We start from the raw sequence: 26,655 nt of genomic DNA on the forward strand, positions 1-26,655 counted from the left end.
AGCATTGTAGAGTTGGAAGGGACACTAAGAGTCATCTAGTCTGACCCCCGTGCAATGCAGGGATTATGGGAGCTGGAGTCCAGCAACCCCCAGAGTGTGAGCATGGTACTCAAGGGTGACCAAACCTCCAAACGTGTACTCTCCCTCCCCTTTCCTCTTAGGACTTCCACAGTCACCTGACGAAGAGTGAAGTGACTGGCTATCTCGGCGGTCGCTGGGACACCAACAGCCAGCGTAAGTTTCCCTGGGGTAACTAGCAAGGGAGTGGAGCTGAAATGTTCCAAATTCCTTTTTTAATTGTTTATTTATTTTATTTTATTATTTATTTTATTGTTTATTTATTTTTAAATTTTGCTTTTTAAAAATATATATATACAGAAAGCAAAACAAAGCAGTCTAAATTAACATTGCCTTCTACTGTGTAATGGGAATTGGGGGTTGCTCGTGCGTACGTTGCCGCCACTCTCGGTGAGGTTGCCTGGATAAACCTTTCCCTGGCTAGACAGTCCTGATTCCGTGTCTGTCTCAGTCACTGGCAGAATCCGTCAATGGGCGTTTCCTGAACTTCTTCCAACATAAAAGTTCCTTGACGGATAGTCTCCGCCTAGCCTCCCTGCGCGGAAGGTCAGCAGTTCGAATCCCCGCGATGGAGTGAGTTCCCGTTGCTCAGTCCCAGCTCCTGCCAACCTAGCAGTTTGAAAGCACACCAGTGCAAGTAGATAAATAGGTACTGCTGTGGTGGGAAGGTAAATGGCATTTCTGTGCACTCTGGTTTGTGTCACGGTGTCCCATTGCACCAGAAGCGGTTTAGTCCTGCTGGCCACATGACCCGGAAAGCTATCTGCGGACAAACGCTGGCTCCCTTGGTGTGAAAGCGAGATGAGCGCCGCAACCCCATAGTCACCTTTGACTGGACTTAACCCTCCAGGGGTCCTCTTTTTTTTACCTTTTCCTGCATTGCAGGGCGTTGCAATAGACTACTCTTGATGTCCCTTCCAACTCTACAATTCTACGGTTCATTTTTCTCCAACCGATAAACAGACTTAGGGGACACTGAGAGTTGGCGGAGAGTTGGGCTCTAAAAGGCAACCCCAAATTTTCCTCCAACACTGCGATCAGGGGCTTCTTAAGGGAATCTGACTGGCAAGAATTCGAAGGAGCTTTGGGTCTAAGACAGGCACAGGCAAACTCCGGCCCTCCAGATGTTTGGGACTACAACTCCCATCATCCCTAGCTAGCAGGACCAGTGGTCAGGGATGATGGGAATTGTAGTCCCAAACATCTGGAGGGCCGGAGTTTACCTATGCCTGGTCTAAGAGGACTCTCAAGATTGACTTTCAAGCACTCACACATCTTTTCTTTTTTAAATCAGTGTTAACGGTGCTGAGGGCATTCCCTTGCCGATCACGCCTTGCGGACGGGGACTTAGCAGCTGCTGTGGAAGAAGAGGTAAGGAACTCATATCATTAGTAATGGTGGTGCTGGACTCCAACATGGGATAGTGTGAGGCGTTCTCAAAGTAAAGGAAGGATTGGACTCTGATTAAGAAGAATACACACAGAGGCTTGAACCAGCAAGACTCTGGGAAGGGTGCTGTCAGAGCTGCCCGAGGTCCCAGCTCACAAAGGACCAACGCCAGTTCGTTGTTATATACAAAAGTCTTTATTGAAGTTCAGTTTCGCTTTCACAGCCGCAGCGTGCAGCTCTACGTCTGAAACTCTAGACCGCTGAAGCTCCGTCTGAGTCTCCTCCCCCCAGACACCAGTTTAAGACCCTAGCCTTGCTCCACCTCTTCCTTTGCTCTTTCCTCCTCTGGTTCCGCCTGTCAGCTGGGGTCTCGCCCTTCCTAGACGCTTCCTAGACGCTTCCTTCTGACTCTTCCTAGACGCTTCCTTCTGACGCTGAGTCCCCTGAGTCTTCCCCCTGCCTCCGGCGGGCTTTAGGACCTGGTTCCCAATCCGGGTTTTCTGCTGTCCCACGCGCCTGTACATTCGAACTTGGCGCGCGCGCCCAGCCGGCAACCTTCCTCCTGACCGTTACACTGCTCCTGTCACTGCTTCCCCCTTCGGGGAGACTAGCTGGACCTGACCTCCCCTCCGTTCCCCCACTCTCCGATAGAGGCGTGGTCAGTCCTGACTCATCTTCTCCCCCTGCTGGAGGAGACGCTGGCCCTGACACATGGGACTCTTCCCCCCCCACTACGCTCTGGTGGGGAAGCTGGTCCTGATCTCCTGCTGCTGCTTTGGGAGTCCCCGCTGGCCCCTTGTTTCTGGTGTGTCCCCCCTGGGACCCCCCTTGCCCTGACCATCGGCGCCTAATTCTGGGAATCTTCTGATTCGCTGGAGAAGCTCATGGAATCTCTTGGGTCACTGTCATACTCCCCTACGTTCCCCTCCGATTCTTCCCCTTCGCTCTCCATTTCCTCTCTCCCCTGTGCCTCTGTCCCTGAGCCCCTGACAGGTGCGTATAATAATGTCTCCGTCTCTCCACCCCTCGGCCCAGGTCGTCTTATTCACAAAAGAACTTTTACAGAATGTTCGTAAGAACCAATCAGATTTCTTCTGAGCATTTCAACAAACCCCATGTGGGGACAAAGTTAAACTACCAAAACTAATCAAGCACACATATTTCCGGGGTAAACAAAGAACAGACCTACAAAGGAGTGCATTTGGCAACCCCTGGAGATGATAAACAAGCAATACACATGATAAGAAGGATGGCCAGGAAGGCAGCGATTATTATCACCTTCAGGTGAGATCTGTTTCCTGGCCCTAAGATTAACATCCTAAGATTAACATATCAGAAAAGCTACATCAAATAAACTCCCCACTGTCTTTGATGACCCAGGACGCCTGCCTGGCGAAGCAACTGGGCTGGGTACGTGACTTGTCAAGAAAGAGAAATGGAAGAGGGATGCAAAGGTGTGGATTGATCAAAAATGATATCAAAATAGTTTAAACCCAGTCAATGCAATGCTTTCATTGCTGACACAGATGGCTTACTCTATATTTGTTATAATTCCTCATAGCAATCCCACCTGATCACTACAGTAGTGGGCACCACGACTGCCCCATGGATTGTTTGTTCGATTCTTCCTTTGCCCTCCAGCTGTCTTGGAAGTATAACTCCCGGGAAAACAGCTTGGATGAGGATGATGGGAAGACAAGCTGCTCCCCGTTCGAGGGTGTTCTTCTTCGGTTGGGAACTCGCTTGTTTTCCATTTTGGGGCTAACAAAACACGGGCCGCAGTAGCAGCATACATTTGTTGTTTAGTCGTGTCCGACTCTTCGTGACCCCCTGGACCAGAGCACGCCAGGCCCTCCTGTCTTCCACTGCCTCCCGCAGTTTGGTCAAACTCATGCCGGTAGCTTCGAGAACACTGTCCCACCATCTCGTCCTCTGTCGTCCCCTTCTCCTTGCGCCCTCCATCTTTCCCAACATCAGGGTCTTTTCCAGGGAGTCTTCTCTTCTCCTGAGGTGGCCAAAGTCTTGGAGCCTCAGCTTCAGGATCTGTCCTTCCAGTGAGCACTCAGGGCTGATTTCCTTCAGAATGGAGAGGTTTGATCTTCTTGCAGTCCATGGGACTCTCAAGAGTCTCCTCCAGCACCATAAGTCAAAAGCATCCATTCTTCTGGATATGTTTAAGACTGCTGAAAAGCGACATCCTTTTCCTCTTGTCTTCAGATATGCCAGAACCTTTTTATGCGTGGGCTTTCCCTGGTGGGCTGGTATCACAGCCACCCGTTCAGCCATGCCCTGCCATCCCTCCAGGACATCGATACTCAAATGGACTACCAGCTGAAGCTCCAGGGAACCAGTAACAGCTTCCAGCCTTGCTTGGCTCTCATCTGCGGTAAGTGGCAGAAGGCTGCGCGTCAGTCTCAACCCGAACGAAACAGCCTGTGCTGGTCCCGTGGGTTAACCATGAGGCGAGGTCAAAGTCCAGTCCGAGGTCGAGGGTGCAGTATGGAGGCTGTGCGTCAAAGCTGTAGCTGGGTCCAAGGCGGGGAGTCAGGTGAGGTCAGGAGCTCCGGCAGGACAGGGTGCAGGCAGGAACAGCCTACCAACAACGTTGCTCCAGCAACTTGGGACTGGGGCTGGCCGGCTTTTATCTGCCCCAAGGCACAGGGCGGCCCCGGTCCACAGGTGACTCGCCTCTCCTGGCCTGGAGGTGAGCACTCCTCCTGTAGGAACCTAGCTCCCTCCGCCTCTCTGCCCTGAGTCTCTGCAGCTCAGGAGAAGCTGGAGGATTACCGGACCCAGAGGCAACCTCACCTTCCCCTGACAGGGCTGAGAGTGGAGCACCTGCAGGCGATGGGTCCTCCATCACCTCAGGAGCCAGAGCAGACTCAGCTGGTGCCTGCACCTGAGGATCTGGCACAGGTGAGGACCCTTCAGGCTCAAGCCCCAGCCCCGGCTTAGCTGGTTCTGGAGGCGGGGACTCCTGTGCAGGCTGGGATCCCTCAGGTTCAGCCTCCGAATCCCAGGCCATCACACAGCCCACCGTCTCGCAGCACTCTGCAAACGTTAGGTGCAGAAACAGGCAGCATTGTACCTCTCCCAATGTTTCTCCTTTACGGATTGCTCCCATGTCTAATCCCATCTGTAACTCACTCTATGTGGGGCTGCCCTTGAGACTGACCCAGAAACTCCATCGGGTGCAGAATGCCACAGCGAGGCTCCTTATGGGATCCTCGCCGTGGGATCACGTTTACCCAGTGCTATACCAGCTGCACTGGCTCCCGGTGGAGTACAGGGTCAGGTTTAAGGTGCTGGTTTTAACCTTTAAAGCCCTATATGGTAGAGGACCCTCACAGTGGCATGGGGGGTGCAGGGGGTGCCGGCCGCACCGGGTGCAACATCTGGGGGGGGGCGCGCTCGCACTCGCAGCTGTCTGCCCCTACCTGGCTCACTCACTCTCTCTCACTGCAGTGCTGGCTGTGCGAATCCGATCCGAGCCGCCGGATCGCCGCCCACTGTGGAGGGGGGGTGCCAGGTGTGCGGTGCGGAGAGAGAGCGAGGGACTATCTGGGGGAGGGACAGTGCAGCGGCCTCCCAGCGCAGCGCTGAGCGCGGGAGAGAACCACACCAGACCAGACCAGGCAGCAGCAAGAAGAAGCTGGCAGCGGCGGCAGGTTAGGGGTTAGGGGGCGCAAATTACTTGCCTTGCCCCGGGTGCTGACAACCCACGCTACGGCGCTGGACCCTCATACCTTTGGCACTTCTCTCCTGGTATGTCCCACAGCGCCACCCGCGTCCCACCCTATCTATAGAAATGAGCAAACCAGTGATATTTTAGGGAGCAGGCTAGTAGGCGGGGCCCATGACTTACACCAGGCATAGGCAAACTCGACCCTCCAGATGTTTTGGGACTACAACTCCCATCATCCTTAGCTAGCAGGACCAGTGGTCGGGGATGATGGGAGTTGTAGTCCCAAAACATCTGGAAAGCCGAGATGGCCTATGCCTGACTTACATCATAGGAGCCTGCACAACACAAAACACTGTTGCTGTATGTAGGTTTTTGTTTTTTTATCTTATATTTTGGAAATATACATCCAGTTTTTTTTCCTTTAAATTTTTTTGGGGCCCCCAAGAAAGCAGGGCCCTACGCTATAGCTTGTTTAGCTTATATGTAAATTTGTTTAGCTTATACTGTTCCCATGCTAGGTGCCCAAATGATCTGGAGAGCCAGTGTGGTGTAGTGGTTAAGAGCGGTGAACTCGTAATATGGTGAACCGGGTTCGATTCCTCGCTCCTCCACCTGCAGCTGCTGGGTGACCTTGGGCCAGTCACACTTCTCTGAAGTCTCTCAGCCCCACTCACCTCACAGAGTGTTTGTTGTGGGGGAGGAAGGGAAAGGAGAATTAGCCACTTTGAGACCCCTTCGGGTAGTGTTAAAGCGGGATATCAAATCCAAACTCTTCTTCTGTCTTATTGTCCCCTCAGGTCCATACTGCCATGCCAACCAAGGCATGGAGTCGAAGATTGCGCCCTTCTGGGTTATGCCCCCTCCGGAGGTGAGTCCTGCAGCGCCTAAGCAAGGTGCTCTTTGGGAGAGCGGGGGGCGCAAGAAAGTACCTGACACCAAATCAGACCAGTGGTTTGGAAAATTCAGCCAGTGCAGAATTCAGCACCCAGCTTGCTCACCGAAGGAAGACGGTCTGAGCATATTTTACAGATCTGGTCCGACTGCACTGGCTACCAATTAGTTTCCGGGCCCAATTCAAAGTGCTGGTTCTGACCTTGTTGTTGTTTAGTCGTTTAGTCGTGTCCGACTCTTCATGACCCCCTGGACCAGAGCACGCCAGGCACTCCTGTCTTCCACTGCCTCCCGCAGTTTAGTCAAACTCATTCTGGAAGCTTGGAGAACACTGTCCCGCCATCTCGTCCTCTGTCGTCCCCTTCTCCTTGCGCCCTCCATCTTTCCCAACATCAGGGTCCTTTCCAAGGAGTCTTCTCTTCTCCTGAGGTGGCCAAAGTCTTGGAGCCTCAGCTTCAGGATCTGTCCTTCCAGTGAGCACTCAGGGCTGATTTCCTTCAGAATGGAGAGGCTTGATCTTCTTGCAGTCCATGGGATTCTCAAGAGTCTCCTCCAGCACAAGAGTCTCCTTCTTTGGCGATCAGCCTTCTTTATGGTCCAGCTCTCACTTCCATACATACTAGGTTCTGACCGAGAAAGCCTTAAACCATGGGTAGGCAAACTAAGGCCTGGGGGCCCAGAATGCAGCTGCTGGATTGGTGACTGGGAGCGGCCACCAGGATCACATAACACTGGTCCTGAAAGACCTACATTGGCTCCCAGTACGTTTCCGAGCTCAATTCAAAGTGTTGGTGCTGACCTTGAAAGCCCTAAACTGCCTCGGTCCTGTATACCTGAAGGAGCGTCTCCACTGCCATTGTTCCGCCCGGACACTGAGGTCCCGCTCCAAGGACCTTCTGGTGGTTCCCTCATTGCGAGAAGTGAGGCTACAGGGAACCAGGCTGAGGGCCTTCTCGGTGGTGGCACCCTCCCTGTGGAACACCCTTTGGGAGCCGCCCAGAGTGGCTGGGGAAACCCAGCCAGACGGGCGAGATATAAATTACTACTACTACTACTACTACAATTATTATTATTATTATTATTATTATTATTATATGCACTAGTAGAGGGGGAAAGACTGCAGGATATTTTTCCGAACCTAAGCCATGTTGTTTCCCAAGGGAATGTTTGGTACCCTGTCAATTGTTTGCTGCTGTTAATGTGTATGCGTATGTGTTAGTTGGTGCTGTACAAATATTATAATCAATAAATAAAAGGGTAAAATCACTTGTTGCTCAAAAAAAGGTGGTGCATTCTGAGGAGCTGCACCTCTAAGCCACCAGGGGGCGCTTTGCAACTTTGGTTCTCCTGAGCAAATCAAAAGAGTGAGAGAAAAAAACCACAATTTGATACTATTCACTTCTCTGTGTCTCTCTCTCTCTTCCCACCCTTCCCCGGCCAACTTTTCTCTTCCACCAGCAAAGGCCTTATGATTACGGCATCCCCATGGACGTTGAGGTCACCTACGTCCAAGACAGCTTCCTCACCAACGACGTCCTCCACGAGATGGTAACTTTGGTTCATCTGAAATTTCACATCTGCTTGGGGGAAGAATCTCGGGTTGCGTCACCAAAGCGCCTTTTGTTCCAAACACACAGGGCTGCGATGATCTAAAGCGAGGCCTCTTGAAAAACAAAATTTGTAACTGGTGGCAAAACAATCCTTACATTCAGGGAGCCCTGCGGGCATTCACAATGCAAGCGTTGTGCGTGAGCTTGAGAGTCAATCTTCAGAGTCCTTTTAGACCAGGCATAGGCAAACTCCGGACCTCCAGATGTTTGGGACTACAATTCCCATCATCCCTGACCACTGGTCCTGTTGGCTAGGGATGATGGGAGTTGTAGTCCCAAACATCTGGAGGGCCGGAGTTTGCCTATGCCTGTCTTAGACCCGAGACTCCTTCGAATTCTTGCCAGTCAGATTCCCTTAAGAAGCCCCTGATCGCAGTGTTGTAGGAAAATTTGGGGTTGCCTTTTAGAGCTCAACTCTCCGTGTCCCCTAAGTCTGTTTATCATTCGGAGAAAAATGAACCGTAGAATTGTAGAGTTGGAAGGGACGTCAAGGGTAGTCTATTGCAATGCCCTACAATGCAGAAAAAGGTAAAGGACCCTGGACGGTTAAGTCCAGTCAAGGGCAATTATGGGGTTGCAGTCCCTGCTCCTGCCAACCTAGCAGTTCAAAATCACGTCAAAGTGCAAGTAGATAAATAGATACCGCTCCGGCGGGAAGGTAAACAGCGTTTCCGTGCGCTGCTCTGGTTCGCCAGAAGCGGCTTAGTCCTGCTGGCCACATGACCCGGAAGCTGTATGCCGGCTCCCTTGGCCAATAAAGTGAGATGAGCGCCGCAACCCCAGAGTTGGTCACGACTGGACCTAATGGTCAGGGGTCCCTTTACCTTTACCTTTATACCTCTATAAAATGCTATTCCCAATAAAGGAGTGAAATGAAAGATATCAGGAAAAAATGAAAAAAGAACAAAAAAATAAAGTAAAAGAAAAATATCATAGGTGAAAATTTTTAAAAGTAGATAACTATTCACTATACATAGCTGTTTCCCATCTATATTTATATTCAATTGTTCTTTCTTCCTCACAGATGCTGCTGGTGGAGTTTTACAAGGCGGCGCCCGATGTAGTGAAGTTTCAAGAGATGTGGAGCCAGGAGCAGACCTATTTGGATAAACTAAAGGTAATCTTGAGGAAGAGTTGTCCGGCAGTGGAGCGGACCTCCAGTGAAGATGGTAGATTCTCCTTCCTTGGCAGGGGTTGGGTGGGCATTCGTCAAACTGGGATTCCTGGGCTGCAGGGGGTTGGACTGGATGACCCTCAGGGGTCCCTTCCGACTCCACAAGTCTCTAGTTATGCATGCTCTGGTGATCTGGAGTACTGCAATGCGCTCTCCATGGGGCTACCTTTGAAGGTGACCCGGAAACTGCAGCTAATCCAGAATGCAGCAGCTAGACTGGTGACTGGGAACAGCTGCCGAGACCACATAACACCGGTCCTGAAAGACCTACATTGGCTCCCAGGATGTTTCCGAGCACAATTCAAAGTGTTGGTGTTGACCTTTAAAGCCCTAAACGGCCCTGTATACCTGAAGGAGCATCTCCACCCCCATCGTTCTGCCCAGACGCTGAGGTCCAGAGCTGAGGGCCTTCTAGCGGATCCCTCGCTACGAGAAGCCAAGTTACAGAGAACCAGGAAGAGGGCCTTCTCAGTGGTGGCACCTGCCCTGTGGAACGCCCTCCCACCAGATGTCAAAGAGAACAACAACTACCAGACTTTTAGAAGACATCTGAAGGCAGCCCTGTTTAGGGAAGCTTTCAATGTTTGATGGATTGCTGTATTTTAATATTTTGTTGGAAGCCGCCCAGAGTGGCTGGGGAAGCCCAGCCAGATGGGCGGGGTATAAATAATAGATTATTATTTTAAATTGTGAAAGATAAAAATTTAGTAAGAATTAGAGAGGCAGAGAAAGTATCACACGGCGATTTGTGGGTGGGCTGTGCAAGGGAGAAGCAATTTTTCTTGCCTACTTGCATTTAGCAAGCTGCTGAGGCTCACTTTCGGTCCCAGTGCCATGCCTGTTCGAATGACGAACGCTGCTATTCTCTCCTTGCAGGGCTCATTGGCTTCCAGGACGCCCAAGGACCAAGGTTTCGGACACATCCTGGAACAAGTCTATAGCATCCTCAAGCAATACGGCTGAAACCAGAAGGAGGAACCATGTCTTCAAGGAGCTGTCGGTCGGGGGTTAGGGAAAGACGTTTGGGTGAAAAGCTTCCCACTTTGAAACCCAGTTCTACCCCATCTTGCTTGGCGGGTGGAGGCAGAAATGGAGACCCTTTATGTTCGTTTGTGTGTGTGTGTTTAAGAAAGGTTTTTCATGAGTTTAAGAGGAAACACTGGACCAGCAAAGAACATGCTTTGATTTGCCTAGCTAGAGAAGCTATCTGTTCCCCTGTACTGGGCTTGGCGTCACGGGACAGAACACACCCATTTCATAGATGGTCGACTGAAGCAACTTGGCTTGCGAGGCCTCAAAAGGACCCCTTGGTAGATCTCGAATTCAATCCAGCAGAGTGTTGTGCGCTGGTCGACACAGCTGACCTCCTCTTGAGGTCTTCCGAGACGGAACGGAAGCCCGCAATTCTCCAGTTTCGTCTTATGTTTCGTGCTGTGAAGGTTGAGGAGAAACTCGCCTGCGGCCTCCTATGTTTGGGGTTTGTGTGTCTGAGCTGGTAAGAGGGCAGATTAAAAAAAGGGGGCAGTGTGCTGTTGCCTTTCTAAAAAATTTCACGGATCTGTAGAAGCAGCAAAGATCGAGTAAAAAGGCAGCTAAAAAGGATGGAAGCTTACTTTGCGTAAAAGCAGGGTTGCGGCAGGTTGGTGAAAATCTTGCTTTGTCCTAAAGGGTAAAGGGACCCCTGACCATTAGGTCCAGTCGTGGCCGACTCTGGGGTTGCGACGCTCATCTCGCTTTACTGGCTGAGGGAGCCGGCGTACAGCTTCCGGGTCATGTGGCCAGTAGGACTAAGCCGCTTCTGGCGAACCAGAGCAGCGCACGGAAACACTGTTTACCTTCCTGCCGGAGTGGTACCTATTTATCTACTTGCGCTTTGACGTGCTTTCGAACTGCTAGGTTGGCAGGAGCAGGGACTGAGCAACGGGAGCTCACCCCGTCGCAAGGATTCGAACCACCGACCTTTTGATCGGCAAGTCCTAGGCTCTGTGGTTTAACCCACAGCGCCACCCGTGTCCCATGCTTTGTCCTTTCTGTGTTCCTTAAAAGCAGCTGTGCATCAATCTGTTCCTGTGGCTCTCGGGTAGGGAAGCTGTGATGCTCCAGATGTTTCTGGACTCCTGGCAGGAATGACCGGATCTGGGAATCCCAGCAAACTGGTTCTGACGGCTCTGTAGAACAAGCTCCCCCAAGAGGAGATTTGCCTGTCACATCTCTTTCTGATGTACAGTCCTGCCCTGCCCTCCCTCTGGTCAGCCTCTGCTGGGGATGGGGCTGTTCCGTCCCGGTTTTTGTTGTTGTTGAATGTACAGGCAACTCCCTGCTCATATGTGTTCTGTTTGCCAAGTGGTACCCAGAAATGAGGAGCACTTGGTCAACCGGGCCCCCGCTGTCCCTCCGGCTCACGCGAGGGCTTGCTTGACCAGCTCAGCTTCCCCGTGCATCGGTAGGCCTTTGCTGAACAGCCTCAACAAGCCTCTGACTCATGAGGAGACCCTTCCCAGAGCCCAGAGGACGTCCTCTTTGGGCTCTGGAGAAGGTCTCTGGACAAGCTGGGCTTTGGCTACCTTGGCAGTTGCTGCTGTGCTACCCCGCATGTCAGCTGTTAAGCGGGGAGGCGAAGCAGCTCAACAAAGCTCCGCTGATCGTCTGGCTCATAAGCAGCCCTCTCCAGGATGGGGTGGGTCTCCTCCCGTGCCAGGACGACTCTCCAGGGTGCTCCCCATTTCCTGCAATTTCCCTTACGCATGCAGGAGCCAGGAACGTAACCCCCGCGTAAACGGGGAGTCGCCTGTGATTGAATCCTTTAGAATGACAAACCCACGAAAAGCTAGACTACAGCTTTTGCATTTGAAGCTGCTGGTTTGGGTCATTGCCTTCCGTGGCTTTTGGGGCTTTTTAGCTTAGGGGGGAAGCAAGCCAGAGGGTTGCAAAATGATGTATGGTGCAGAGAAAGTCGATGGGGGGGGGGAGATTTCTCTCTCTCCTCCCTCCTTCATAATCCTAGCACTTGGTGACAATGAAGATGAATATTGGAAGATTCAGGAGAGACTAAGGAAAGTAGTTCAGACAGCACATAGATTAGTGATGGCCACCAAGCTGCCAAACTTTGAAGGAGGATTTAGATAAATTCTTGGAGGGGGTTTCCTTCTCCCCCCCCCCCAAAAGAGAAGTTGGCTACCAGGTGCAAAAACCAAAAAACCAACCCTAAAGTTTTGAATGAATCTGCTGCCTGCAGTTTTCCAAATTCAGTTACCCACATTTCTACAGAAATATGCAATTGAAATTTTTAGAAAAGGGAAAAAAAGAATGACAAACCCACAAATGAGGCTTCGTGTACCAAGAGCAACCCCTTGAACCTGTTGGGACTACAAATCCCATTATGCCTGATGAATGGCTTTGCTGGCCAGCTGGGGAAGATGGGAGTCCATTGACACCCCGCAGGATCCCCATTCCTCTTTTAAATGGTACAAAGGATCGGCGCCAAAATCAAAAGAACAAAAAAAAACAACAACAACCCACTGCCTTCAAACATTTAATACTTTTTTATTTCAAGGATACAAGGTTTTTCGTGTTGTTTTTTTATTCCAAAACAGAAGGGAAGAAATAAACCCATTAACAAGAACAAAATAAGATGTGTTTCCCACGCCCACCCCCACATAAAATTGTCCAGAGTAAGTAAAGAGAGAGAGAGAGACTTGCTTCACTCCAACGGAACAAGCGCCAGGAGTTATGCCCTGGCGTGACAATGCTACAGATTAAAAAGCCAGTTATTTACAAAGCCCCTTCCCCAATATTTTTGTTTTTTTGTTTCGCTTGTTCTTCCTGTGGTCCTGGTAAATATTTAGGGTGAGGGAGAAGGGGGGGAGGGAGAGAACGGAAGTCTGGGGTGCAAAACAGCCTCACACACGTCACACAATTGGGTCTGGAACCCCAAAACAGCTTCTTAGTGAATTTAGGGAAGGGCGGGAAGAGAGGTTCTGAAGACATGGACTACCAAACTTTTCACTCCAGCCAGACGATACCTTGGGAGTCACGTCAGGGGGAAAACGTATGACATTATCTTACTATATGAATGCGTGGGGGGGGTGGGGTGGATATTACAACAATATTTAAACGGGATATTGAAGTTAGGACAGTGAAGGTGGGGGAAATAAAAACCGAAAGCAGCTTGTAGGAGAGGCGATCGTGGACAAAAGCCAGCCCTCTCCAAACCCCGACACTCGCTGGACAAGGAAGAGAAATTAACTATGAATAAGTTGGCTGGGATATAACTATATAAATAGAATGTGCACGAGAAATGTCGGGGGGGAAGGAAAGGGAAAACGGACAAAGACAAAAGGCTATTTCTGAGAGGGTGGGTGGAGGGTCAGGAAACCCACCCTCTACAATTCATAGGTACAGGCTGGGTCCGTCCACCACCGTGTCGTGGTCCTCTGCCAACCGCCCTCCCCCCCCCCCCCGGGTCAGCACCACGGATCCTCGGGGCGCAACGGTCCTGGGTGCTCCCTGGTAGCACCAGGTGTGCCAGAGAGTTGGGTCCAGCCCCCTTTTAAATCCCAGCAGAGCCCTCCCTCCACCCCCCCCCCAAATCATTTGCAATGTTGTTTTGGTTCACTGTGAAAAACAAGATGGCCGTGCAAGTAAGCCTTGCCAGGGCCCCCTGGCAAAATAGAGGGGGTTCCCAAGAGAGAGAGTCCTTTTGCGCACTTGAACCCAGAGCCTCCCGCCCCCCCCCCCAGGTGGAAAGCCAGAGCAATGGCCTTCTGCCCACCTGCCTGAAACGCCATGGATGTGTGTGTGAAATCCCGAGAGCCCTTTGAGTGGTTGGGATTGGAAAGACGAAGGGCATAGCTGCCTCTGCCGACCACCCCAGCGAAGAAACGAAGGGTTGTGGGGGAAGGAGCAGATTGCAGAACCGTAAACGCACCCCGCCCCTCAAAACTGTGTTTAGTCCCACTGCCCCGCAGTGGGGGAACATGAAGAGATTAGGAAGACAGGGAAGGGGGTCAAGCAACAGAATTACGAAAGGGTGAGTTTGCAAAGCTGGGAGAAGTTGGCCCAACTATTGCTTTTTGCCGCAGCCTCAAGACTGAACTGGGGGGCAGGGGAGTTTGGGGGCTGAGGAGCACGGAAGCCATACGTCCTCTCTGTCGCTGGACGGGAACGCCAAGTGGAACGTTATATATTTGGGAGGGGAGTGTAGGAAGACGATTACGACGGATGCCTTGTTTGGGGGCTGGGTGTGCCTGCCCCTTCCCCTGTAACCAGAAGTATAGGGGTGGGGAGTGCCTGCACCCACCCACCCACCCAAAGGAAGATCAGGCAACACGCCTGCGTCCTTCGCAAGGCCGTGGTCCAACGCCGTACCTCACACAACAAAACAAAATTTTGAACTGCAGCTGCGTTGCCTGGCCTCGTGCCTCTGATATATTTTGCAGAATGGGCTTTCGCCACCAAACTGCTGCTTATTGGGAGGGAAGGGGTTTTTGAACGGTGTATGGAGAAAATCTCCCCGCATGTAGAAAGCTTGTGCGTCAGGGAGGAAAAAAAGGCAAGCATCAGGGGACGCTGCCCCAGGGTGCCCTTTGGTAAAGATGCCCTCCCCCCCCTCAATATCTCCCCTCTAAGTGAAGCCTCCTGGGCTTCTCTGAATCCACTTCTATGCTGGTTTCGACGTAGGTGATTCTCAGTGCAGACCCTTTGGCTTAGCCAAGGCGACGGCTCAGTTTTGGGATCGTGGACTCGCAGGAACACAAACCCTGGCACTATAGATAACTGGGGGCTGTTTGAGGCGGTGGGCTGGCGTCTGTGCCTCACTTTCTCAAAGTCTGACACCCCCCCCCCCCGAAGGAATGCTTCTGTAAGACTGCCGCACCTTGTATGCAGGGGTAGCTAAACAGGGGCGCCGCCCGGATGTTTGTGAACTCCCGACTCATCACTGCTGGCCTGATGGGAGGTGGGAGACCAGCAAAATCTGCAAGGCACCCCCTTACTTTACAGTCCGGAAACTGAGGCAGCGCAGGTAAGGAGGCTCGTTGGAAAATGCATTCTGGGATACCTGACCCCCACAACTCTTTGGCCAGAGCAGCGACGAGCAAGAGGACTACTGAAAATCCTAGAGGGAATTGACGGAGCCTGGAAGCCAGAGGACTACAAAAGGGAGAGGCGTATTTTGGAGACATCGGCTTGGAATAAAGGGATGGGGGGGGGTCTGGAAGAGTACAAATCGCTCCCCTACTCTTCTTCCGAACTGGAAACCAGCGTTCGAGAGGAAGCAGGGGACAAGGCACATAGAGCGGGGACAGAAAACTCGCGGAGGGTCGTGTGCTTAGACGGTCCTGCAAGTGGGTCTGAGGCAAGAGGAGGCCTGGTCCGTTGCGGCGGTAAGGCGAGGTTTTTCGCAGAAGACCTGATGGCTTCCCCGGAGGCTGTTCGCACACTTTTGAAAGTGAGCCAGCCTGGTCCCTTAAAAACATGTGGCCAGGGGGGAACGGCGACCCCCTCCCCAGCAATGAACATGGGGGAAAACCTGGTGCAATATCAGGCAATCGGAGAACGGAGCCGCCAACGCTCAGCTGGCCAGCTGTGGCCAAGTTATTTGGGGAGGTGGAGAAAAGGCTATGCCTTTGGGACTTGCACACTCTTTTTCAGAAAACCATGAAAGGGAGGGGGGAACGTGCCTTTAAACCGACACCATCCAGTGTTAGTGCACAGGTTAGGTGCCCAATTTTTGCTCCAAACCAAGCCTGGGGGGTGGGGGAGAAGAGAAACCCTGAGATGACTTAAAAAGGGGTTTTAAATTTTGAAAGGGATCAGATGTGTTCCTAATGGTGCAAGTGCCCCGGGTACAAGGAGGAAAGGAGAAGATCTCTGGTAGTGTTTAACACGAGCCAGGCCCGCGGCAAAAGGCTGTGACTTCTCACCTTGTTGAGCTGCTTTGTGCTTCTAAGACACACACACACACACAAACACACACACACAAACACACACACGCTGCTGCAGAGGGCTGTTTCCCAGGCCAGCCTGGTGACTTCTGCAATTGCGCAAGGAAGACGACGACTCGGACAATTGCAGCTGCCTGCCTCCCCCTACAATGGGGCTGTGGGCAGTGTGTGCTTCGCTTGGGGTGGAAAGACAAAAAAAACCCCACAACCAAGGCAGGGCCGTTAAGGAGAGCCCAGATCGCAAAGCAAAACGGGAAGGCTGCAGTGTACAGAACACAGCGCCCCCATTTGGGTCCAGGCCCCGGAAGAGAACGGGCAGGTGAGCAGAGGGGGGAGAGAGAGAGAGAGAGAGGAGACAGGAAGGTCAGTTTGTGCATTGCCACACTCAAACAGCTTAGCTCCCACCACCTCCACCAGGCCGGGCTACAGATAGGAGCAGAGTTACCCCCCAAAAAACACACACACACATTCTTGCTTGCTGGACGGGGGATTAGTGTTGGGTATATATACCACATGGAATGTAAGTTCGAGGGGTGGGGAGGAGGAGTGCGCCCTCAGCCTCTCTCTTTTTCGCCCCCTGTGCAAAGGTGGATGGAGGCCGCGGAGAGAAGGGGTGGGAGAGGAAGGAAGAGGAAGAACGGAAGCGGTTGGCTTGAGAGCGGAGGGGTGTGTGTGTTCCCCCCTTCACTGAGGTAGCGGGACCAGAACTTCCACGTAGTTGAGGGGGAAGAAGCCCGACTGGCCGTTGATCATGCCCTCGTACCAGTTCTCGTCGATCTGGTTGGTCAGCGTGATGATGTCGCCCTCCTTGAAGCCCAGCTCGCCGTCGTTCTCCGGCTCGAAGTCGTACAGCGCCTTGCAACACGGCTGGTCCAAATGAGGGGCTGGAGAATTCAAAGGGGAGCGGGGGGGTGTCAGTTAGGGCGGGGGCATCGCCTCTCCGCTGACCACCACCCAACGCACCATGCACGACAAGCGCCACCACTACTTCCTCCTTCCCTAAATCAGGAAATCCTACGTCCAAATCAAGACCCAGCCTGCACTTCTCCTACAAAGCTAAGCTAGTTCCCAGAAACGTTTGGCGCATGGGTAGGAGACCTTTCGTCTTTGGCTTTCTATTGTTCGCCTAAGTGTTAAAAGAATAAAAATACAGTGGTGCCCCGCAAGACGAACGCCTCGCAAGACGGAAAACCCGCTAGACGAAAGGGTTTTCCGTTTTAGAGGCGCTTCGCAAAACGAATTTCCCTATGGGCTTCCTTCGCAAGACGAAAGCCCATAGGGAAATATCCGGGACAGCGGGGAAGCGCAGCGCGTCTTCCCCACTGTCCTCGGACCTCCTCTGAAGGCTGGCGGTGGGGCGGAAAGCCCTTCTCCCCGCGCCAGCCTTCGGATGGCTGTCCTGAAGACTTGGGGTGGGAGGAGGGTTTTCCTTCCCACCGCCAACATTCAGAATGCTGTTCTGAATGTTGGCGGTGGGGAGGAAAAACCCTCCTCCCACCGCAAGCCCCGGGAACAGAGGAGAAGCGCTGCGCCCCTTCCCCTCTGTTCCCGTACTTGTCCTGAAGGCTTGCGGTGGGGAGAAAAGCCCTTCTCCGCACCGCCAGCCTGGCAAGCGGTTTCCATAGGAACGCATTGATTGATTTTCAATGCATTCCTATGGGAAACCGTGCTTCGCAAGACGAAAAACTCGCAAGAAGAAAAAACTTGCGGAACGAATTAATTTCGTCTTGCGAGGCACCACTGTAAAACCATCGCCACGGCCCTTTAGGCAATTTCTGGGTAAAACGAGCCAGCGATAGCTGGTGCTGGGGTGGGGTGGGGAAGCCGATGGAGTGTTGAGGCACAGGAAGGCAGCACAGTTTGGCGCAGATGTGAACAGGACCGTCGGGAGCGAGTCAGGCCACTGGGTCCATCGAGCTCACAAGGAGCGACAGCCTCTCTCTCAAGAGATTCAGGCAGGAGTTTCCCCCCAGCTCTGCATGCAGGATCAAACCTGGGAGGCTCTGTATACAAGGCTCTAACCGTGGAGTGACAACAGCCCTTCCCCGTAACTTCTGGGGAAACACTGGGTTCAAAATAAAAAAAAATTCCTTCCAGTAGCACCTTAAAGACCAACTAAGTTAGTTCTTGGTATGAGCTTTCGTGTGCATGCACACTTCTTCAGATACACTGAAACAGAAGTTGCCAGATCCTTCTATATAGTGAGAAGGTGGGGAGGGGTATTACTCAGAAGGGTGGTGGGAATGGGAGATTGGCAGATAGCTGAGATGAGCCTGTTGACGACAGGCTACTGGAAGGAATTTTTTTATTTTGACTATGGCAGACCAACACGGCTACCTATCTGTAACTGGGTTCAAAAACACTGGGCAGGCCTGCACCCTAGATTTTGACCATGGTTAAAAAGTAACCCTGGCTCCTTCCGAACCAGGGTTTGCTAACTGTTCCAGAATGAGGAGGGAACTTAGGGACGGAGGACTCCGCTTTCCACCAAGGTTTCCTAAAGTCGGGTCTTCAGCTGTTTTTAGACTACAACTCCCATCACCCCTAGCTAGCAGGACCAGTGATCAGGGATGATGGGAACTGTAGTTCAAAAAACAGCCAACTTTGGGAAACACTGAGCTTGACTCATAGCCCTTCTGACTCGCCTACTCTGGCTGGCAGACGTTTCTCCAGGGTTTCATACGCCTCCCCATCGAACCTGCTAGCTGATCCCTTTAGTTTGAAATTCTGGGGCTTTTTGCATGCAGGAAAAGTAAGAAGGTGGTCTCAGATAGGCTAGCCGCGCCGCCCTGGTTTCTGTTTTCTTTCATGACCATGAGGACTACGAACTCGGGTTTGCAAAACGAGCTCTGCAACGGGCACCGAAATCCCTGCATGCGGAGAGTGACTTGCGAAGACTCAAAAGTGCACAGCCCCCCAGTTAAGAGAAGGTGTTTTAGAGGCGGGGAATCATATTAGCCTCGGGACGGGAACGCCAGCAACAGATTAGGCAGAGGATGGAGGAAGGAAGCAGGAAGGATGGAAGGGGAACAGGCCGTGCAAGGGATGTGGAGTGCGGGGGGTGGGGGGGGGGAAGGAAGAGGAGAGGAGCGGTGTCAAAGCAGGGGAGGGAACTCACAAAAAATCCTGCTGGGGGTCCGCGATGGTTTTTCGGATCGGAAAGAGGAGGAAGCTGCTCCCAGAAACGGAAACAAACAAAAACACAGACATGCTTACAAAACGTTTAATGCAAAACACCCAAAAATGTGAGGCGCGGGAAACAAATTGGAGGGGGGGGTGTTGCAGGGCGGTGGAAGGTCTGTTAGTGAGGAGGCGCGTGGGTCAGCTACGGGCAGCCATGGAAGCGAGAGGTTAGGGGTCGTGCGACTTGCTTTTGCCACCCCCCCCCAAGCTGAGGACACGATGCAGAGAGAGGGGGAACCCTTGCACGCATCCTGATACGGAAACTACAACTAATCCAGAATGCGGCAGCTAGACTGGGGACTGGGGGCGGCCGCCGAGACCACATAACACCGGTCTTGAAAGACCTACATTGGCTGCCAGTACGTTTCCGAGCACAATTCAAAGTGTTGGTGCTGACCTTTAAAGCCCTAAACATCCTGGGCCCAGTAGACCTGAAGGAGCGTCTCCACCCCCATCATTCACTGAGGTTCAGCTCCGAGGGCCTTCTGGCGGTTCCCTCATTGCAAGAAGTGAGGTTACAGGGAACCAGGCAGAGGGCCTTCTTGGCAGCGGCACCCGCCCTATGGAACGCCCTCCCACCAGATGTCAAAGAGATAAACAACGACCTGACATTCAGAAGGCAGCCCTGTTCAGGGAAGTTTTTAATGTGTGACATCAGAAGTGTATTTTTGGTCTTTGTGGAAGCCACCCAGAGTGGCTGGGGAAACCCAGCCAGATGGGCGGGGTACAAATAATAAATTATTATTATTATTATTATTATTATACATGCCGCAGGGGGCAAGTCACCTTTCTCTCTCCTGCCTCTCATTGTTCCAGTTCACCCAGGGCAGCCCCGAAGGGGAAGCTCTCCCCGGTCACGGGAACCAGGCACTTTTTGCGGCCATTCAAAGCCAGGGCAACATTCACGAGGCGGCCCTTTTTGAACCCTGGCGCAATCCGTAGTGCCGTCTGCTGCCGCCAAATTTGGCTTTTTTGTGGTGCGTTTCACAGCTTTTTTATTTTTCCACGTTGTCTGCTCTTTTTATTTTTTTGGGGGGGGACACAGCCCCTGTTTAGTAGCTCTGGGGAGACGTTACTTTTTGTTTGCCTCTACTTCTGATAATACATTTTTTAAAAAATAAAACAGGAAAAATAGCAATATGGCAGAAGAAGAAGAACACCTTAGTGTCTTGCCTGAGTGGTGCATGCTCTGGTTATCTCTCGCTTAGACTACTGCAATGCGCTCTACGTGGGGCTACCTTTGAAGGTGACCCGGAAACTGTAATTAATCCAGAATGCGGCAGCCAGACTGGTGACTGGGAGCGGCTGCCAGGACCACATAACACCGGCCCTGAGAGATCTGCATTGGCTCCCAGTACGTTTCCGAGAACAATTCAAAGTGTTGGCGCTGACCTTGAAAGCCCTAAATGGCCTCGGCCCAGTATACCTGAAGGAGCATCTCCACCCCCATCGTTCTGCCCGGACACTGAGGTCCAGCGCCGAGGGCCTTCTGGCGGTTCCCTCCCTGCGAGAAGCAAAGTTACAGGGAACCAGGCAGAGGGCCTTCTCAGTGGTGGCGCACGCCCTGTGGAACGCCTTCCCATCAGATGTCAAAGAGATAAACAACTACCTGACATTCAGAAGACATCTTAAGGCAGCCCTGTTCAGGGAAGTTTTTAATATTTAATGTTGTATTGTCTTTAACACTCGATTGGAAGCCACCCAGAGTGGCTGGGGAGGCTCAGCCAGATGGGTGGGGTATAAATAATAAATTATTATTATTATTATTATTATTATGCCATCAAAATAATCCTGCACAAACCACACACCCTGCCCCCGAGCATTCAGAATGTTACAAGCTGCTGTGTTGAAATATAAAGTATACTGTACTTTTCTGTCAAAATAAAATTTTTTCCTTCCAGTAGCACCTTAAAGACCAACTAAGTTAGTTCTTGGTATGAGCTTTCGTGTGCATGCACACTTCTTCAGATACACGAAAGCATGCACACGAAAGCTCATACCAAGAACTAACTTAGTTGGTCTTTAAGGTGCTACTGGAAGGAAATTTTTTTATTTTGACTATGGCAGACCAACACGGCTACCTATCTGTAACTGTACTTTTCTGTGTATAAGACTAGGGTTTTTTAAACTTTGAAATAAGGTTAAAAATCTGGGGGATATGCCCAGTGCATATGCCCATTTTCTAAATTTGGGGCCCCCAAAAGTAGGGGGCATCTTATACACGGGGGCGTCTTATACACGGAAAAATACAGCACTTTAGAAGACTTAAGAAAACATTTTAAAACACACACACACACACGGTTTAATTTATTTCCCTCTGCCCCCAGTGATGACCTTTAACCTTCCAAGGCCCAAAGGGTCTTAACAAGCAACAACAACGTGTAAGAGAATGAACTTGAAGGTGTGAACTAGAAACTGTTCAAAGTTCGACCCCCAAGGTGAACCTAGTTCACACACCATCCAGCAATTCTGGGAACTGTTCGTTAGGCGCAAGTAGGAGGCTTTTCTGAACTGCGAAAATTTTGGAACTAGCTCATTCCAAATGCCGGTCGGTCAACGACTTGCGTCAGCCTTGGCTATGCTGGGCCATAGTGGCCGGGGCTGATGGGAGGGCTAGCTCATTCATTACGGAGTTGGAAGGGGTCTCAAAGGGTCATCCAGTCTAACCCCCCCTTCTGCAATTCAGGAATCACAATCCAAGCACCTTGACACTGCAACCGCTGGAGAATTGATCTCACCCCCATGTGTCCCGTTCAAATCTACTCTCCAGCCCCTCAGGCGAGATGTTTGCGCAGCAGAAAACTCAGACTTTAGAGTGGAATACAACCCATTGTGTACTTAAACAGGGTTGCCAGAGTTCAGAAAGTGAAAATCCGGCTGTTGAGCTTTTTTGGCAAAAAACAGAGACGGCTACTTTGGCCCCGCCCTTACCTGAGACTTTGGGGGCGGGGTTGCAGGAAAAGCCGCCATTGGATTGGTCGCTCTCTCCAAACTCGTAGGACTCCCTCGGTTTCGGCTTGTATTCTCGCTTGGGGCGCGAGGAAGTGTCCCTCACTCTGGGCACAGGAGGAAGAAGAAGATTTGTTATGAGGAGCGAGATTAAAGCAAGTTTCAAATACAGTCGTACCTTGGAAGTCGAACGGAATCCGTTCCGGAAGTCCGTTCAACTTCCAAAATGTCCGGAAACCAAAGCGCAGCTTCTGATTCGCTGCAAGAAGCTCTTGCAGCCAATCGGAAGCCCCGTCAGATGTTCGGCTTCCAAAAATAGTTCGCAAACCGGAACATTCAATTCTGGGTTTACGGTGTTTGGGAGCCAAAATGCTCGAGAACAAAGCTGTTTGAAAACCAAGGTACTGCAAGGTATTGCAATCGACGAAAAAGACTGCCCCCACCCCATTTTTTTTAAAAAAAATACTCACTTGATTATTATTTTTAAAAACCAAATGATTATAATAAACACGACCAACAGCCAATACCACGTTTAAACGCACGTTTTAAAAGAGTAAAGTCAAGGAAATATACAGCTGGTCAATGGGAGGTGGTTTTATTCATTTCTATTTATTTATTGCCAACAAAGGTCCGTATAGTAAAAGCTCTGGTTTTCCCAGTAGTGATGTATGGAAGTGAGAGCTGGACCATCAAGAAGGCTGATCGCTGAAGAATGGATGCTTTTGACTTATGGTGCTGGAGGAGACTCTTTAGAGTCCCAAGGACTGCAAGCAGATCAAACCTCTCCATTCTGAAGGAAATCAGCCCTGAGTGCTCACTGGAAGGGCAGATCCTGAAGCTGAGGCTCCAAGACTTTGGCCACCTCATGAGAAGAGAAGACTCCCTGGAAAAGACCCTGATGTTGGGAAAGATGGAGGGCACAAGGAGAAGGGGACGACAGAGGACGAGATGGTTGGATAGTGTTCTCGAAGCTGCCAACATGAGTTTGACCAAACTGTGGGAGGCAGTGGAAGACAGGAGTGCCTGGCGTGCTCTGGTCCAGGGGGTCACGAAGAGGCGGACACGAATGTATTATTATTTTATTGTTGTTAGCTGCCCTGAGCCCGGCTTTGGCTGGGGAGGGCAGGATATAAATAAAAATTTATTATTACTATTATTATTATTATTATTACAGTTCCACAGCGGTGGACTGCACGCCGAATTGTGCATTCTGCAGCAAAACGAGTGATTTGTGCGTGTGTGTTTTTTTATGGGGGGAACCGGACCACCCACAGTAGTGTTTACCTGCGTTTCAGTTTGTCTGCGAGCTCATCGAGGATTTGCACCGCTTGCCTGTGATAATCCAGCTGGGCGTCTACAAGCGCGGACAGCTGGCTGACTTGCTCAATCTGCAGTAAAACGGAAGAAGAGGCTGGTTAGTCGCACCAACAGGGTAAAGAACAGCTACAGCCAGTGTGGTGTAGTGGTTAAGAGCGGTAGTCTCGTAATCTGGGGAACCGGGTTCGCTTCCCCGCTCCTCCACCTGCAGCTGCTGGGTGACCTCGGGCCAGTCACACTTCTCTGAAGTCTCTCAGCCCCACTTGCTCCACAGAGTGTTTGTTGTGGGGGAGGAAGGAAAAGGAGAATGTTAGCCGCTTTGAGACTCCTTAAAGGGAGTGAAAGGCGGGATATCAAATCCAAACTCTTCTTCTTCTGTCCGTGGGCTGTTAGGCTGCTGAATGTAAAGATAACAGCAGGGCAACTGACTTTCGGGTTTGGTGGGTGCGCGTCAGTAAACAAGGGGAATTAAGACTAAGAGAGCTGAGGGGGGGTGTTCTGGTGTAATCTCGCTGTACAGTGGCGCCTCGCAAGACGAAATTAATTCGTTCCGCAAGTTTTTCCGTCTAGTGAATTTTTCGTCTTGCGAAGCACGGTGTCGGAAAAGTTTTGGAAAAGCTTCAAAAATCACCAAAAACCTCAAAAAAGGCTACCACACCGCGTTCTATGAGTTGCTCCTCGAAGTCAAGTCGCAACTGTATTAACGGTGTTAAGAAAAAGGAAACAAACTTGCAAGACGTTTTCGTCTTGCGAAGCAAGCCCATAGGGAAATTCGTCTTGCGAAGCAGCTCAAAAAACGCAAAAGCCTTTCGTCTAGCGAGTTTTTCGTCTTGCGAGGTATTCGTCTTGCGGGGCACCACTGTATACAAGTTGTACAAGTGACAATAAAGTATTTCAAATGTTCAACGTTTTGTTTTATAATGAATTACTCTGTTTATTCCATTTAATAAATATTTTCCACTGCAGAGATTGTACCAGAGGACAATATATGGAATAGTGTATAGTCTTCAGTGGTTAAGAATATTTTTATTAGTTTTAGAAAGGTATGTAAAGAGACAGCTCACCTTGTTATTAGTAATTTGTCATTACAGTACAGTATTAATAAGTGTTAATGAAACAGCATCAAATGGGATAACCTGGCCCCTTGTAGAAATTTTAGGTTTGCTACATAGAAATTCCTCAATTTCCCATGCTTCAATATAGCTCTCATGTACTATAGCTAGTCTTCCATATCAGCGACTATTACAATTGAAGTGGAATTCAAATTCATTACAAGTTACCCCAATAAACTGCAAATATTTCCTAGCCTTACAAAAATCTTTACTGCAGTATCCAGTGCCGGGTCAGAATCCTAAGGTCAAAGCCATGTTATGAAACAATTATAACTATAATTACAATTATAATGAAATGGTTTTAGAATGTTGTATTATTTTGCTGTCGTTAGCCGCTCTGAGCCAGACTTTGGCTGGGGAGTGCGGGGTATAAATAAATTATTATTGTTGTTGTTTTTAAAAAGAAAGCCTGGCTTTTGGCAGAGGCGCCCACGATTGGATCAGTATGCAACCTAACTTGCAGAGAAGAGGGGCGTGGGTTCCGGAGGTCCGGAGGGAGCCTGGGTCCAAACCATACTCACGTCCGTCTCCAGAAGGTTGTGCATGCTCGTCTCTGCCACTTCCTTCGACTCCTCGAACTTCTCCAGCGCTTGCCGCAGCTCCTCATCCGGGATCTTCCCCTGTCGCTTCTTTTTGTAGTCAAAGTCTAAGCGCCGGCCTTCCAGCTTCTTCAGATGGTGCTGCAGAGAGGAGAAGTCGAGGGGGGGGGGAGTGAATTCCTCCCCATAAAAGCACAAATACAGTGGTACCTCTGGTTGCGAACGGGATCCGTTCCAGAGCCCCGTTCGCAACATGAGCAGAATGCAACCCGTGTCTGTGCGGGTCGCGATTTGCCGCTTCTGCGCATGATGTCATTTTGAGCGTCTGCATGAGCGGTGAAACCCGGAAGTAACTCTTTCCGGTACAGTGGTACCTCAGGTTAAGTACTTAATTCGTTCCGGAGGTCCGTACTTAACCTGAAACTGTTCTTAACCTGAAGCACCACTTTAGCTGATGGGGCCTCCTGCTGCTGTCACGCCGCTGGAGCATGATTTCTGTTTTCATCCTGAAGCAAAGTTCTTAACCTGAAGCGCTATTTCTGGGTTAGCGGAGTCTGTAACCTGAAGCGTATGTAACCTGAAGCGTATGTAACCTGAGGTACCACTGTACTTCCGGGTCGCCGCGGGACGCAACCTGAAAACGCTCAACCTGAAGCAAACGCAACATGAGGTGTGACTGTAACAGCAAGGTTTGGGGTCTTGAACCTCGCCCCGATCCGGAAGCACGTTAGCAACCTTGCAGGACGTGTGCAAACCACGAATAACGACTCATCCAAGAGGCACTTCCGGCGCCAAGCAAAGTGGTCAAGGGACTAGGGGCCAGATTCAGTGTGCTAGCAGAAGCCAGTGCAAAACTCCCAACACCACAACAGGGGTCCCCCCCTCCATTTCACCTGCGTCCCCCATGCCTCTCCCAAATCCCGGAGGGTTGGGAGAACTCCCAGCAATGGGGAGGAGAGGAGAGATTGTTCCGTCAAGCAAGCAGGAACACTGGCCCTAAAAGATCTACACTGGCTCCCAGGATGTTTCCGAGCACAATTTAAATTGCTGGTGCTGAGCTTTAAAACCCTAAATGGCCTGGGTCCTGTAGACCTGAAGGAGCGTCTCCACCCCCATTGTTCTGCCCGGACACTGAGGTCCAGCGCCGAGGGCCTTCTGGCGGTTCCCTCCTTGCGAGATGTGACGTTACAGGGAACCAGGCAGAGGGCCTTCTTGGTGGTGGCGCCTGCCCTGTGGAACGCCCTCCCATCAGATGTCAAGGAAATAAACAACTATCTGACTTTTAGAAGACATCGAAAGGCAGCTTTGATGATTGGCGTTATCGTGTGCTCTTTTATATTCTGTTGGAGTGGCTGGAGCAAGCCAGTCAGATGGGCGTGGTACAAGCAATAAATTATTATGATAACTATTTCGCTGACAGAACAATCATATCAGCGCGAGGTTGAGTTCCACCCTAGGACTTGAGACCCAAGGTTCAAAATCCCCGTTTGGGTATGAAATGACTCATATGTAGCTAATCCATCTATATTATCAATCCATGTGCTCAATGGAATCTCTTCCAATTCATGAAAACAAGTTTTTTTGCTTTAATATAGCACGGTACATCCATTATTTTATTTGACCCCTTGAAATCTTAACTGGGAGAGAGAGAGTTAACAGTCTCACTTTCTATGGAAAACGTCTACCTGCTCAGCCCAAGGAGAGCAGATACCGTATTTTTCGCTCTATAAGACGCACCAGACCACAAGACGCACCTAGTTTTTGGAGGAGGAAATCAAGAAAAG

At 50.8% G+C, this 26,655-nt stretch overlaps 2 protein-coding genes across 4 annotated transcripts in view; one reads left to right on the forward strand and one right to left on the reverse strand.

Annotated features, from left to right (window-relative positions):
- MPND (MPN domain containing) overlaps positions 1-15,792 on the forward strand; it is a 31,097-nt gene extending 15,305 nt beyond the window's left edge. For both annotated transcript variants that reach the window (XM_083483954.1, XM_083483953.1), the window contains 7 exons: positions 162-234; positions 1,373-1,449; positions 3,685-3,853; positions 5,950-6,020; positions 7,502-7,591; positions 8,678-8,770; positions 9,704-15,792. In XM_083483954.1, coding sequence (XP_083340080.1) covers positions 162-234; positions 1,373-1,449; positions 3,685-3,853; positions 5,950-6,020; positions 7,502-7,591; positions 8,678-8,770; positions 9,704-9,790 — 660 coding nt within the window. In that variant the 3' untranslated portion in view covers positions 9,791-15,792. The remainder of the gene's footprint in view (positions 1-161; positions 235-1,372; positions 1,450-3,684; positions 3,854-5,949; positions 6,021-7,501; positions 7,592-8,677; positions 8,771-9,703) is intronic.
- SH3GL1 (SH3 domain containing GRB2 like 1, endophilin A2) overlaps positions 12,355-26,655 on the reverse strand; it is a 57,248-nt gene continuing 42,947 nt past the window's right edge. The window contains exons 6-10 of one of the 2 annotated variants that reach the window (XM_083484067.1): positions 24,854-25,012; positions 23,188-23,291; positions 21,886-22,010; positions 18,890-18,943; positions 12,355-16,655 (exon numbers count right to left, since the gene is read on the reverse strand). In XM_083484067.1, the coding sequence (XP_083340193.1) occupies positions 16,456-16,655; positions 18,890-18,943; positions 21,886-22,010; positions 23,188-23,291; positions 24,854-25,012 (642 nt within the window). In that variant the 3' untranslated portion in view covers positions 12,355-16,455. The remainder of the gene's footprint in view (positions 16,656-18,889; positions 18,944-21,885; positions 22,011-23,187; positions 23,292-24,853; positions 25,013-26,655) is intronic. The other variant, XM_083484068.1, reaches the window with a different exon arrangement.

This window comes from Podarcis liolepis, assembly GCF_965112155.1.
Source record: "Podarcis liolepis genome assembly, chromosome: 18".
In the NCBI taxonomy this organism is placed as follows: Eukaryota; Metazoa; Chordata; class Lepidosauria; order Squamata; family Lacertidae; genus Podarcis; species Podarcis liolepis.